Source organism: Danio rerio, chromosome 10, assembly GCF_052040795.2.
Source record: "Danio rerio strain M-AB ecotype USA chromosome 10, GRCz13ab, whole genome shotgun sequence".
Lineage (NCBI taxonomy): Eukaryota > Metazoa > Chordata > Actinopteri > Cypriniformes > Danionidae > Danio > Danio rerio.
This window is the reverse complement of record NC_141030.1, coordinates 43,319,449-43,335,000: the sequence shown is the minus strand read 5'-3', so window position 1 is coordinate 43,335,000 and position 15,552 is coordinate 43,319,449. Positions and strand designations below refer to the sequence as shown.

The 15,552-nt window shown below is 36.5% G+C and overlaps 1 protein-coding gene across 9 annotated transcripts in view; it reads right to left on the bottom strand.

Annotated features, from left to right (window-relative positions):
* The window catches only part of kirrel3a (kirre like nephrin family adhesion molecule 3a), a 532,216-nt gene that overhangs the window by 352,877 nt on the left and 163,787 nt on the right, over positions 1-15,552 (bottom strand). For 2 of the 9 annotated variants that reach the window (XM_087271353.1, XM_087271359.1), the window contains exon 1: positions 11,444-11,802. The exons of the other annotated variants lie outside the window; for them this stretch is intronic. In XM_087271353.1, the coding sequence (XP_087127479.1) occupies positions 11,444-11,495 (52 nt within the window). In that variant the 5' untranslated portion in view covers positions 11,496-11,802. Of the gene's footprint in view, positions 1-11,443; positions 11,803-15,552 lie in introns of those variants that run through there. 9 annotated transcript variants of the gene reach the window in all.

Genomic DNA, 15,552 nt, shown 5'->3' with positions numbered 1-15,552 from the left:
AGCAAGAAGGATGAGACCAGCTGGGAGAAAATTGGTGTTTACCTGGGTGCTTCAGAGAGCAGATTACACTTAAATACCACATTGCAGGCTGAAGCTTAAATGCGGCTTTGAGGCAGTGAAGAGTTCAGAGATGTGTGAAATAAAAGAAAGAGGTGGGAGAAATTTAAGCTTCTACCAGCAGAAAGAGATACACAGGCCTGCATCTGTAATGCCTGAACAAGCTGTCCTTGAAAGCACAAACGCTAAAAAAAATAATGCTTTATCAACATCAACAGGGGCTTTCAGGATCTTTGATATGAACTGAATTAATGCAAGCCCCTCAGAGATGATCTTCACTTTTTTTTCTACGCTCAGGTGTACAAAAAGAGAGCAGACGACCCAGGGTGAGAGTGAAAGATGCTTGGAGAAAAAAGTTCAGTGCTGCGTTTTCACTCAGGTTTACTATTTTGCATGTTGTTTTTCTAACATAAACAATCGACTGGACCACGTCAAATGCAAGAAAATGCAAAAGAAAACAGCGTGTAAACACCAAACTGAGTTTTGCATCTTGTGGCATTTGAATGAACAATTAGGACAATGCTTAGAAAGTATACTCAGACAAATTCAATTGTCTCTGAAATAAAAATAAATTAATGAAATGAAATGCAGGTCAATATCTGCCATAGGGGGGATAGGGAGCTTTTATTAAATAATTTACTACTATGGGTTTACTACTACTAACATTGCTACCTCCGCTGTTCAAATCCCACATCTACAAGCTGTGCAGAAATCCACAGTGCAACTGGGTTGTAACATATATTGCCAGATTGTAGTAAACAGATGCTTTGAGGTATCAATTTATTATAGTAGTGAATATTTCGTCAATTGTGTAAGGTGATAAGCTTCATACAAGATCTGACGATTTGAGACACATGGACAAAATCTGATTTGTCGTAACTAGATTGGGCCATACAAATTACAGGAGTTTCCCCTCAGAAATAACAATCGGCAAATATCTAACAAATATGGCCATATACTGGTTTATATGATGGTGTTTACAACACTCAGGGCCCTATTCTACACCCGGCGCAATGTGGCGCAAGGCACGTTTTCTAGTTTCAGCTTGGCGCAAGAGTCGTTTTGATGTTTTGCGCCACGCTGTTTAAATAGTAAATGCATTTGCGCTCATATGTGCGCCCATAGGCATTCTGGTCTAAAAAGGAAGGCGTTCTGAGGCGCATCGCTGGCGTGTAGCTATTATGAGAAACTATAATAGATTTTTAAATAGACCAGAACAAAGCCGGTCTATTGTCCAGCGCAGAGCCCGTTAGTTGTGCTCCTCGCTTACACATTGCTTAATACGCACTAGATATAGAGCAATACACAAATATCTTTACATATGAAAAAGAATTAAAATATTAAGGATAGGCCTATATATAGGATATAATAAGGGTAAATATAGGATATAAATATAAAGGATTAAAATATTACAACACATTTTCTAGCCTACATAAATTTAAAATCCATGCTTTCATGCCTTCATCTCAGTGGCTTTTTCAGTGTATTCGTGACAATTTTTTTTTTTGTATAATGTTATTATTATTAGCAGTATTATTTATTATATCCATATTTATATTTGTTTTATTAAAAACAAGCTTAGATTTGTACACCTGTCAGGTGGTTTTAGACCATATGGGGCACAGCATGTGTATTTGGATATAACTCAGTATTTTGACCACACTTCGTTATTATTGTTCATTTATTTGTTTGCTGGAAATTAGAACTGAATTTAGAAATAGTTTTGAAACAAATCTTTGCACTTAAACTAAATGAATTATTTATAGGCTAATTGATGTCTGTGCGTACAAGATTTCCCTATCCACGAGAGCAAAAGTAGATAATGAGAGGCCTTATCTCTCTCTCATGCTGTAGATGCTCTGTTTAACTGTTTTCTTGCTAGTGAAATGCTCAGTTTTTCCACTTACAAAGTCATCATGTAAATAGCAAATGCCCTATGGCGCGACGTAACTGGCTCATAAAGGGAATGGGAGATGAGACTCTGATTGGTTTATTCTCAAAACACACCTACAGTATAACTCATTAAGAAAATAAGCTCAACCCTTTTAGATCATGTGCCATGGAGCAAAGTGGATTTTCCCGTCCTTATATTAGCAAAAGTGGATTCTGACACACCCTGAATGCGTTTGCGCCCTGCACTTTGCGCATGAATCGTCAAAATAGAGCCCTTAAACAGGAAACATGAGGCTTTCTCTAAAGATCAGGAAGTTGTGAAGTTTGGTGGGTGGGATCTGGGAAATTCAGTATTTGCTTAGTTTAACATGCAGCGATTATGGACTGTTTTCACAAGATGTTTCAACAGTTACCAGCATCATAAATCCTTAAAAGTATATATAGAGAGAAAGAGGTTTAAAAAAAAAAAAAACATGTACATTAATCATACAATATCTTCTCGACTTGACAAACATGGACAAAAAGTGATTTTGGCACAATTCCAATTCTACTCCTTAGCCCTTCGCCTTACCCATGAAGAGGTAAGGGTTTTCCCAATTCTCTTTAGCTTGATGGGCTAAGAGGAAGGGCTAGATAGCCCTTGAAACTGAAATTTTTCAGCCCCACACTCGAAACCAAGGGGTATAAAAAAATTACCAAATTACCCAGGATACACCATCTACAATGGCAGCATTGCTGCACACAGAAGGAGATGTACAAATGTTTTAATATGTTAATAACAGCATTTGTGTTTTACCGCCATGCTTAAAAAAAAAAAAAAAAAAAAAAACGATAAAACTACTATATAAAAAAAAAACTGTACTCCATAATAATAACAACACTTGTATCCGCTTGTTAAGTTGTGACGAATCATCGGTGACATATGGAATACTGTTTCCAGGTCCATACCGCTACTCATATGAATTAAGAAAATATTTGTTTATCATTTTTCAGTCATATCACACATTAAAGTGAATTTGAGATAAAATCACAGTGTCTGTCTCTGGACTTGCTGCATCACAAATACCAAAATGATAACAATTTATAAAAAATGTATCACTTTAATCTGACATGTAATCGTGATTTTTGAAAGTATTACATCGCTACATTGTTTATTATTACCATTTGATGGGTCTTTTCAAACAGTTTGATAAAGCACATGAACCTGGAAGTCACTTTGCGTGACGTCACACTTAACAAGCGAATAGTACTCCCACAACATACTTTCACATCTGTCACTCGATGACAGTCAAATACCATTCATTCAATCATTCAATCATTCATTTTCTTTTCGGCTTAGTCCCTTTATTAATCCGGGGTCGCCACAGCGAAATGAACCGCCAACTTATCCAGCAAGTTTTTACACAGCGGATGCCCTTCCAGCCGTAACCCATCTCTCGGAAACTTCCACACACACATTCACACACACACTCGTACACTACGGACAATTTACCCTACCCAATTCACCTGTACCACATGTCTTTGGGCTGTAGGGGAAACCGGAGCACCCGGAGGAAACCCACGCGAAGGCAGGTAGAACATGCAAACTCCACACAGAAATGCCAACTGAGCTAAGGTTCGAACCTTACGGTAGTTTCCCTATGCCAATAACAAAAAGAAAGAGTAGCAGGAGATGGGTGTGAAATACGGGAGACCTCTAATCTTAACATACAGAATTTGCAGTCATTAAAAAAAACAAATCACTGACTGCACTGGATACATTTACTTCGATAGCATTAATAAGAATCAGTTTATAATCCATTTAGTTATAATAATATTTTCAGTCTTTCCTACTACAGAGCTAGACCTACATTAAAAACTGCTCATTTGCATCTCTGTTCTACTGTATTTATGCTATTACTTATGAGTTGATTTGTTCTTGTTTAACTAATGACTGTAGAGTTATCTCATTGAACCCTGGTCAAGTAAGAACTGAACTTTCATGAACTTTCACTGGTTTTTAATGTGATAACTGCAATATTAGAACACAAGATTGCATGGGTCAAAAACAAAAGAAAACTACTTTATATATTTATTTTTTATTTTTTTATTTTGTGGCGAGGCAAACATTTTTGGCAGGGCAAGTGAAAAATCGCAACCATTGGCTTGACCGGGTTACAATAATAAAAAAATATAATCCTTGTACTTTAAAAAAGGCAAGTTTAATCAAAGGAAAAAGCCATTGACGAAACATAAAGGCGCTCAGTTTCCAGCATTATCAGAGCTCCACAGCTGTCAGAATGTAGCCTACATAATACAGCCCAAGCCGCTTACAGACAAAAGGCCAAGGTGGCTTGTCAAACAACAGTCGAGATGCCCCCACAGTCGGTGTTTTAGAAAAGACAAGCTCTGATTACAATATAATTGTTAGCAAGCATTGACAGCATCTTGTATGGCAGCGTGTGGGCTGCACAAAACCATGCAGCGCCTCACTGCCCCCACGGCTGCAAGCCGCTGCTGACAATGCTGATGGTGTTTATGACACTTACAGGGGGAAACATGAGGCTTTCTGTTGCAATCAGGAAGTTGTGGAGTTCGGTGGGCGGGATCTGGGAAATTCAATATTTGCATAGTTCAACATGCAGCGATTATGAACCTTTTAAAAAAACATTCAGTATCGTAAATCCTAAAAAGTAAATACAGTTGAAGTCAAAATTATTAGTCCTCCTTGTCACAGTATTTCCCTCTAATATTTTTTGCTCTGGAGAAAGTCTAATTTGTTTTATTTTGGCTAGAATAAAAGCAGTTTTTATTTTTTTTTAAAACAATTTAAGGGTCAATATTATTAGCCCCCTTAAGCAATTTTGTTGTCCATTGTTTACAGAAGAAATCAATGTTATACAATGAATTGCCAAATTACCCTAACCTAGATAAACATTTACATGTCACTAAGCTGAACACTAGTATCTTTAAAAATATCTAGTCAAATATGATGTGCTGTCATCATGGCAAAGATAAAAGAAATCAGTTATTAGAAATGAGTTATCAAAACTATTGTTTTTAGGAATGTGTTGAAAAAAATCTTAACTCCATTAAACAGAAATTGTTGAAAAAATATTGAGGGGGGTCTAATAATTCAGGTGGGCTAATAACGACGTATGACTGACGTATATGTCATGACGAATGGCTTAAGATGCATTTGTAAAGGATGTTCCAGAAATAGAACCACACAGTTTGTTTACCGCCATATGCTAATGACGAACTAGAAATCTAGTTGGTTTGAAGTTACTGTAAAACATTTTACAGCATTGCTCCTTTAAATGCTCTACCCATCATGCGTTGGTTACACAAAGACCCTTTAATGTCAGTCATTTCCCTTGGCGACCATCTTTGAAATACATTTTAATGCAAATTCGTCAGTAAATGCCATCAAAAAGACGTTTCAAAGAAAAATGTATGCCAACTGCCACTAAAATCTAAATTACTGGCTTTCAAATATGAATAAGGTTAATATAGTTTTTAATTTTATTTATGTGATGAAGTTGAATATATTTGTGTATTTGTAATATATATAAATGCTCATGTAACTACAGAGTTTCTGCAGGTTTCACCAAGTCAAATGTAAGACTTTTTAAGCCCCATTTAAAACCATTATGAATGAAATTTCAGACTTTCACTGGGGAAAATGCTAAAGTTTTTTGTAACGGCCAATGGATTTTGTTTTACTTGCCACATTAAAATTCAAATTCAGTTATTTATTAACCACATATTTTAAATAATGTGTCGAAACAAGCTAATTTTAGTTATATACATTCATTCATTCAGGTCCTTTATTTGTCAGGGGTCGCCACAGTGGAATGAACCGCCAACTATTCCAACATATGTTTTCCAGTCACAACCCAGTACTGGGAAACACCCATACACACTCAGTCACACACACACACACACACACACACACACACACACACACACACACACACACACACTAATACACTGTGGCCTATTTTGTTTACCCAATTCACCTGTAACACGTGTTTGGACTGTGGGAGAAACCTACTGCAATACGGGAGAACATGCAAACTCCACCCAGAAATTACAATTGGCCCAGCTGGCACTCGAACCAGAGGCCTTCTTGCTGTGAACTACTGAGCCACCGTGTTACCCCCTATTAAATACATATATATTTTTATTAGCGTAACTAAGATTTAAAAATTCTTTCAAACTAAATGCACAACACTCATTTCTGAATAATTACATGGAGAACTTTTAAATAAATGTTATTGTAAGGATGTAAGGAAGATATTTAAACCATATTGGTAAAAAGAGTTAATAAATTTGACTTTTGTTAAAAGTCTTTTTTCATGGATTTTTGGTTGTATAAATTTCTTAGCTTTCTATTGACAAAGGAAAAGTAAGACCTCTTAAAAAGTATTTAAGACCCCTGTACATCACCATATATCAGCAAATTTAAGGGCTCTGTTTTACCAATCTAGGTGCAAAGTCTAAAGCTCATGGTGCAAAAGCATTTAGGGCACTTGCGAATCCACTTTTGCTACTTTAAGGAAAGAAAATATGCTCTGTGCCCTGGCGCAATATTAGTTCTGGGTATGTTTTGAGCATAACGTGCATTAAACCAATCAAACTCTCATTTCTCATTGCCTTTAAGAGTCAGTTGCTCCATGGTGCATTTGCTTTTTACATTGTGGACTTTGAAGTGACCACTTCACTAGTGAGAAAACAGTTAAACAGACCATCTGCAGTGCAAGGATAAAGAACGAGTCTCCTCCATTCAGCCTCTTTACATTTACTCTTTACTTTGCTCCTTTACTTTCATGGATGAGGAAATGGTGGAAACTCACTCCACTCAATACATCCATTAGCCTACATAATTAATTTTGTTTAAGCACAAGGATTTGTTTCAAAACAATTTCTAAATTCAATTCTAATTTCCAGCAAAAGAATAAATGAACAATAATAATGAAGTTTGGTCAAAAAGCTGAGTTATATCCAAACACACATACTGTTCTTATGTCTCAACTTGTCGCAAAATCTAAACTTGTTTTTATTAAAACAAATATAAATATGCATATAATAAATAATACTGACAATAAAAACGTTATACACATGCAAATTGTCATGAGAACTGAAAAAAGCCCCTGAGATGAGGCATGGAGGTAGTGGTTTTTTGTATTAATGTAGAAAATAATCATTTTTGTAACATTTTAATCCTTTTTTTGTTTATATGTAAAAATATTTGTGTATTGCTGTACATCCTGTGTGTATTAAGCAGTGTGTAAGCGTTTGGATCCGCATAGGCGCATAACTAACGCGCTCTGCGCAGGACTTTAAACCAGCTTTTAGTTGGTCAATGGCATGGTCTATTTCAGCTCCTCAAAATAGCAACACTCCAACAATGCGCCTTAACACACCTCCTTTTTAGACCGGAACATCCATGAGTAGACAAAGAGGAGCAAATTGATTAGCTATTTAAACAACATGGTACAAAATGTGACAGTTACTGTTACAGTGGTCTGAAAATAGCAACAAATCATGCCATACACACCTTATGCCTTATTGCTCCTGGTGTATGATAGAGCTCTACGAGGCCTCAAAATTTAGGACTTTTTTAGACCCTGTGAACACCCTGAATCATGTGGTGAAGCCAAAGATAAATATCCACCTGCAGACCATAATAAATTTGAATATTTCTTTTGCTATTTATGTGAAAGGGAATGTTAAAAAAAGAAGTATTTCCAGACCTCTCTCATTCACTGAACTACGATGACTTCTGCTGCTGAGAAACCTGGAAATGTGAAAAAAGTCTATTGAAATGTGTGGTGAAGTGAGAGTAAAACTGAAAGTAAAACAATTTTGCACTTGTTTCAGCGACCGCTCTTGAGTCTCTTTGAGCCGGTCTGCCCGAGGGTCTCTTTCACGGGGTCCTTGGCTGCTCCTTGTTTGGTGAGAGCTAAAAGTGGAGTCTGGGCCAAGCGTGAATGAGATTGTCCCCGTCGCTGCGGGGGGAAAGATCCGCCGCTCCCCCTTACTGCTGGGGAGGCAGCGGGGCCGCGACGCAGATAAAGGGATCAGATGAAGGGTGTCAGATCGCATCGACTTTTCCTCCGCTTCTGTTTCCCTGGCCACAGCACTGCGATTCAACTGTCAAGAGATGCTAAATAAACCTGCCGTTCATTTGTAACACAAGAGTTGGCCATGGTTAACAAAGCGTCCCCGGGGACTGGTACAAACACAAGACTCACCTGATAGCAATCTCCACTTGCCAGACAAACAGCTTCTCTGACGGAGACAATAAATAACTGTTCCTTAGACAAGTCTCTCGCTTGGCCAGTTGGAAGAAGGTTAATGTCATGTATGCTATACTGGTAAATGGTTTTAGAACTGTAAGATTGTTAATGTTTAACAACAAGCCAGAGTTTTGTTTGTTTTTGTTTTGGATCAGCAAAAAAACAGTAAATTTACAGGGGAAAAAAGTTCAAATGTTTAAATATTTTTACTATTTAAAACATTTTTTTCAAATTTGAATATATTATAAACTAATTTATTCCTGTGATTTCAAAGCTGAATTTTTGCATCATTACTCTAGTCATGATCCTCTGGAAATTATTACAACATATTACAAATAATATGTTAATTTGCTGTTCATGAAATGTTTATTATTATTATTATTATTATTATTATTATTATTATTATTATTGCTTTTGTTTTATTATTATGATCAATATTAATATTAATTAACAGTTGAGCAATCTTTTTCTTTTTACCCGAGTGACACGTCTTGAGTATTCTATAGTATTTGTTATACATCAGTCGCGCATAACATGTGTTTGGCCACCACCAAAAGTCAGAGATGGGAGTTTATAATTCAATAATTAGAAACATTTATGCTACAAATAAACATGGATATGCTTCATGAGATATGCGTTTTTGCTCATGTGGCATCTGGGTCAGTTTGACAATAGATTTAAGCACTTTTTAGAAGCATCAAAATAAAAGACCACCACTATACAGCATGAAAGAGCCAGGATAAAATTTAAAACGGCTCCAACTGTGTTCGTCTAACAAAACAAAGTTATTAGAATTATAGAAAGTTATTAAAATTATAGAGTAATTTTCAATTTTGGCTGAACTATTCCTTTAAAACTAATTCAAATGTGATCCTAATGTGGCATTATCAGTAAATTTGACAACAATCTCTCTTCTGACTGTCGTTATCGCTCAGTATTTTCAAACATGGATGCATGATATGGACTGTTGCCAGCTAAGCATAAGCAAAAAAAATGTGACGAGTAGTGAAAATTTATTAATTAATTAATTAATGTATTTTTTCATTCATTCATTCATTCATTCATTCATTCATTCATTCATTTGTTCGTGTATTTATTTCTTTATTTATCTATTCAATTTGGGAGGGGTTATTAAATTACAGAAGTTAATCATTTTATTTAACCAGTATGCTTTAAATTGATAAAAACTGTGCAACATAATAACAATAATAATAATAATAATAATAATTTCTGAGTTGCTGCTCATAATATAATTATTATAATTATTATAATTATTATTATATTATAAAATATAATTATATTCTGATTTGCTGCTCAAAAAACAATAATAATAATAATAATAATAATAATAATAGCTGTTATTAATATTATTAATAATGTTTTTTGAGCTGCAAATCAGAAGATGACATTTCTGACTGAAGTAATATTGTTAAAAATCCAGCTTTGAAATCACATGAATAAATCATGTATTCAAATATATTCAAATAGAAAGCTGTAATTTTAAATAGTAAAATTATTTCATATTTTTACAGTTTTTGCTGTACTTTTGGATCAAATAAATGAAGGCTTGGTGACCAGAAGAAAAAAAAACAGCATCTTATTGTTCTAAAACTTAAGACCTGTAGTATTTTTTTTATAAACTGTGCACAAAATACTTCTCTTTTTGAGCTAAGATGCTGTAAGGACACACAAACATGAAGCATGGATGAGAGCAGTGGGTGGGGGCTGCAGTATATCATCAGTGTGTAAACTCGAAGTTCTGAGCTACTGAAGTGCAACACCGTGTGCATATGGCGTAAACACAACTCTGCAGCAAAAAATCCTGTCAGTGTTTCCTCTCAGGTCATAAAAAATGATTTTCAGAGTGATGGCAAAGCACTCCCTCTCAAGACTCACACGAGGGAGGTGAAGAAAAAAAAAAGAAAAGAAGAAAGAAACAGCCCTGCGAGGCTTAACATCTCGGCACACAGACTCATAAAAACCCGTAATAAACCAGAAAGCCTCTTGAGATTTGATGTTCATTCATTCAAGTGTGCATGTGGGAGCCATACCGGAGGCTTTATTGCCAGTTTCAGATTCAAATGAGGAGTTTGGCCCATGCTGGACCTTAAATGCGAGCGTTCAGGGGTTCGTCTTCGGGTTATTTCAAGCTCACACAATCAAATAACACACAGTCTCAGATGACGGGTGAAGGGAGCAGAAGTCATGGCATTTTAAATGAAAATGAGTGTAGGGCTGTGATCTCTGCTGTCATGTACCCTAAAACCTTAAATCACTAAGGAAGAAAGAAACTATGGGATATAAACTCAACAAAACTTCCACATGCACATTTAATCTCTTTCTATAAGAATTTGCAAATTACTTCCTAATTAAATAATAATAAACACTATGCAAGTTTTTTTGTGTGTGTGTGTGGGGGGGGGGGGGGGGGTCATTATCTGAATTTCAGTCAGAGATATTTTTAAATAATTCATAATACGTTTTAAGCATAAATTAAGCAATTATGCATCACAGAAAAGTGTTTATGATGATAATAGCATTACTATTAATTATTAATATTACTATTAATAGTATTATTACTAAAACCATCTTTTGTTTGTATGGGTTACCTGTTCAGGTACTGCAACTTTTGTGTAAAAACATTTATTGATCACCAAATATGAGCTTAGATTAACTTAGAAACTAACTATCTACATAATTTATGTAAATAATATATAGTTGAAATGAAATAAAAAGTTTAAAAACACATTTATATGCGTTATAAGTTCTCAGACTGATGCGATGCAAGTCTTAATTAGGGAAATTAGACCTCCCAAAACAATCTCCCATGCATAAATCCCACGCTAGTCATTAAAAATCAATCACGCAATCATGACCAACAGACATTAAATACAGAAAAGTTGCGGAGAGATGATTACAGTGCCGAGAACAATGATTATGCGTTTGCCATATCTGTAACGTAACCAAATCTGCACTGTACAAACCTATAACGAGCACCTGAAACCACCACAAACAAATCCCGCATCCTCCGAAAATCACAAAACAGGTAGCATTGCAAAATAAGCAGAGGATGATTTACTACAAACCAATCCTAGAAATCACGTTGACGGGCACTGAGCGCACTTTTCCTTGCGCTGACAGGTGAATGAATAGCTATAGTGCTCTGAAATATCTGTACACCTAAATTAAATAAATAAAAACTCACATACCGAACCCAAGCAGCCCGGAGATCAGCAACAGCAGCAGCATCCCGGAGCACATCACTGGAGTCCTTGTGTGGATCTCTTCAGAAAATGTGATGCTTTACTGAGGCGGTGATGTGCGCTTACTGCGGTCCTCCAAAGTTAGGAGCGCTGATTTCTTCCAAATAATCGATCTGCTCTTTGCTGAGAATCTTTCCTGCTTTTAAAATTCTCTTTTTCTTCTGGTTTGGACTGATAATGCTGTTAAATGCAGCTTATACACGCTGTTTCTGGAGCTCCGAGTCTCGAACCCGGCGCGCGTTCTCTCGGTCTGCCGCTCAAAGCGTATCAGAGTCCGGCTCACACGCAGTCCGCTCCATGCTCTCTCTCTCACTCTCTCAGCCGCGGATGAGGCAGTGCTGAACGGCTTCGCTCCTCCTTCCTCCGTCTCCTCCTCCCCGCTGCTTTCACAAAGAGTCTGATACAAGTCAGCTACACACTATATGACTTAACCAATTCAAAATTCTCTGTTTATAGAGAGAGTTTGCGTGCAGCGTCGAGCGCCGAAGTGAAACTGTTCTTTGGTAACGTTATACACGGGTAAATATCTACCACATATTTACCACAGGAACTGTATTTTCAGTTGAATAAACCGTCGTCCCAGTTTAACATCAAGGATTAGATGATAAATATTGTCTACAAACTACTAAAAACGGACTTAGTTGCTTGAAAAATAGACCAACCTTCCTATATTTTTTGACTGTTATGATCATGACCGTTAAGATTTGAACTGTCAAACACCTTTACATGGACAACAATATTAAAAGTCTACCATGTAAACAGTGATTTTTTTTATCAGTTTAATCTGATTAAGGATATAAACCAAACATAAATCGAATTAAGACGTGGAATATGCCTATTTTAGCAATGTTAAAGTGCAATACAAACATGTAAACACAGCAATCACATTTTTACCATGATTTTTGCTGCATTTTTTCAACAGGATAGTCTATACACACACACACACACACACATGACTGTTTGAGTCTATTCTCTGCACCTTATGAGTCAGTGAAGGACCACAGACACCTGCATCGTAAAATGCAGAGTTTTGCGAACTATTAAAGTCTACAAATTAAAAGTGGAAATTACATGAAACTGGAGGAAATGTGGATAGCGTGGTGACGCAATGACGTTAATCGAATTATGTGCTCTAACATGTAAAACGTGATCATGAAAGGAACATTCAAGAAGCAAATCATGTAAACACTTTAATCATATTATTGTCTTAATCAGATTAAGGCAAATAATTTGATTACTGGTGTCCATGTAAATGTAGACAAAGTGATTTGTTGGATTTACTAAATAGTTTTTTAGCCTAACTGGTTGCAAAAATTGATATGGGCTGAATTTAAACAAACATATTAAGTTGAACATTACTCAATGTAGGGCGAAGCAGTGAGGCAGTAGGTAGTGCTGTCGCCTCACAGCAAGAAAGTCGCTGGGTCGAGCCTCAGCTCAGTTGGCGTTTCTGTGTGGAGTTTGCATGTTCTCCCTGCGTTTGCGTTGGTTTTCTCCGGGTGCTCCGGTCTCCCCCACAGTCCAGACATGTGGTACAGGTGAATTGGGTAGGCTAAATTGTCCGTAGTGTCTGAGGGTGTGTGTAAATGTGTGTGTGAATGTTTCCCAGAGATGGGTTGCGGCTGGAAGGGCATCCGCTGTGTTAAAAAAACTTGCTGGATAAGTTGGTGGTTCATTCTGCTGTGGCGACCCCAAATTAATAAAGGGACTAAGCCGACAAGAAAATGAATGAGTGAATTATTAAATGTAATTTGTGTATTTAAATTCAGCCCATATACATTGTTTGCAACAAATTATCCTAAAAAATGTAAAAATAAATGAATAATTTTTTTCAGTGAACATAGTAAGGTTGTTCAAACCTAATTAGTTGTAGTAAAGAAAAATAATAATGTTTGACTAGTTCTCTAAATGTAAAGATCATAATGCATGTTCCACACTTTTTTAACTCTTAAAAAAATAATTACAGTCCCCGTGAAATTTACAATGTCTATTTTATTAATCTGTACAAGAATTTTTTGTTTTGTTTTGATAATCTTCAGTCAAAGTCTGATCATCTGCTGTGTTTGAAGTGGCAATCCCAACGCAACCTCACGTCAATTCGTAACTTTGATTTAGTGGCTAATTTGTATGATCTAATTCATACAATTTAGTACAATTTGCTCATCACACAATGATGGTTGGGTTAAGGCTGATTTATACTTCAGCATAGTCCTTCGCCCTGGCCGTCGGCGTCGCTGACGTGCACCTCTCAAAAAATGTAATAACACGTCGCAACAACGCGTAGCGCAAGCTCTGTGATTGGTCTGCTGGGTAGCGCTGACGATTCTGGGCGGGACTGAGAGACGCGCGAATGGCGCAAGCCCAATGGAGCAATTGTTTACAAGTGTGGTGTTCCGTGAAGGAGCTCCGGATGGAACGTTTTGTTTTGTGTTTACTGCATAGTTAAAGCTGTTGCACGTTCCCCGGTTCCTGCCTCAAAATGAGCGAGTTTGAGCCACTTGTACATCCAGGAAGTGTTCAGGAAAAGCAAAACACAGGCGAAGAAACTCAACACAGAGGAGCATTAACACCTCACTGCCCACTAGCGTTTCGGAAGTGTAATGCAGACCCATAGAGTCAGCGTGCAGAAGTATAAATACACAGCTACGGGTGTTGCATGCGCCGTGGGTTATGCCGGTCACTTGATGCAGAAGTATAAACCAGGCTTTAGCGGTGGGGTTGGGTGCCATGCCTCCTTTTTTAAATTGTACTTTTTCATACAACTGAAATTGTACAAATTCATATGAATTAGCCACTAAAATGACAAAACGTAAAATACTTAAGTTTCCTTGTGAGATCAGGCTGGCGACCCTTCTTTATTGACAACTACAGCCACAATATTTCTAACCACGCCCCTCTTACCACTAGTTTGCTATGAGGGAACGATGCAAACAAAAGAAACCCCGCCTATACTTAATAATCTGTTGGAAATACATCGACATACAGTACCTAAAAGTTTCTAAACTACATGGAGATGGAAATCTGTGCATTATTCCTTACTGATAAAAGCACAAAACCTAACATGGATTCCACAAGGCACCTCAGCCAATCATGTAACAGCATTAACGTCACTGATCAGTGTTCACAGTTGACAGACCTTCTGTAGCTGTAGCTGTTTTCTCTTAAAAAATAACATTTTCATTAGGCTAAAATATACATTTGAATCACAATGAACATGTTTAGTCTAGAACAAGTTAAAGATTAGCAAACAGGCTTTAGATTGATTAAATGACCAGTTATTTCTTCAAAAAAAGCTGTTTATTCAGTGTAGTGACACCTCTCCTGCACTGACTTCCATTAAAAAAGCCTCTAGTCTCCTTCCTCACGTACTGGCATTAGCATTAGCCGTTAGACCTTTTCAGCTATTAAATTCTAGCTTGTCATCTATTGGGTTTGGACGTACTGAAATAAAATCTCCTTAACCTTATAGGTTCACATCGACTTTAAACACCATAGATGAACTTTAAAAACTGCCTATTCAGTTATTCAACAGCCGAACATGGTTAGACAACACAATTACACTGCAATTTATACATTTTATAATTATTGGCTAATTGATTAATGGCTAATTGGTTAATTTTAGCATGATTTGGGAAATCAAATCAATGATAGCTGTTTTACAAAGCATGCCTCCTTTTTAAAATCTTACGTTTTCATGCAAATTAAATTGCATGGATTTGTACAAATTAGCCTCTTTTCTGCCAATATACAAAAAAAAAAAAAAAGTTGTGTCCTTTACTTGCTTTGTTAAAAACAAGAAAATCCTTACTGAGGAGAAACTATAGCCGAGTTATACAAGTAATACAACTATGAATAAATATAGCTTGCAAACTTTTAACCAAGCATTTCAAATGTCAAGACTTGTGTACAACCTATTCAGACTAAATAAAATGCTTCAAAACAACTCCTGACAATTTAAATTGCTGTCAGAGTTTAGTAAAGCACGAGCTGGAGAAAACAGGCTCGCTGCATTTCAGTTTTCTTGACAATTGCAGCAAATTCTGCTACTGAGCGAA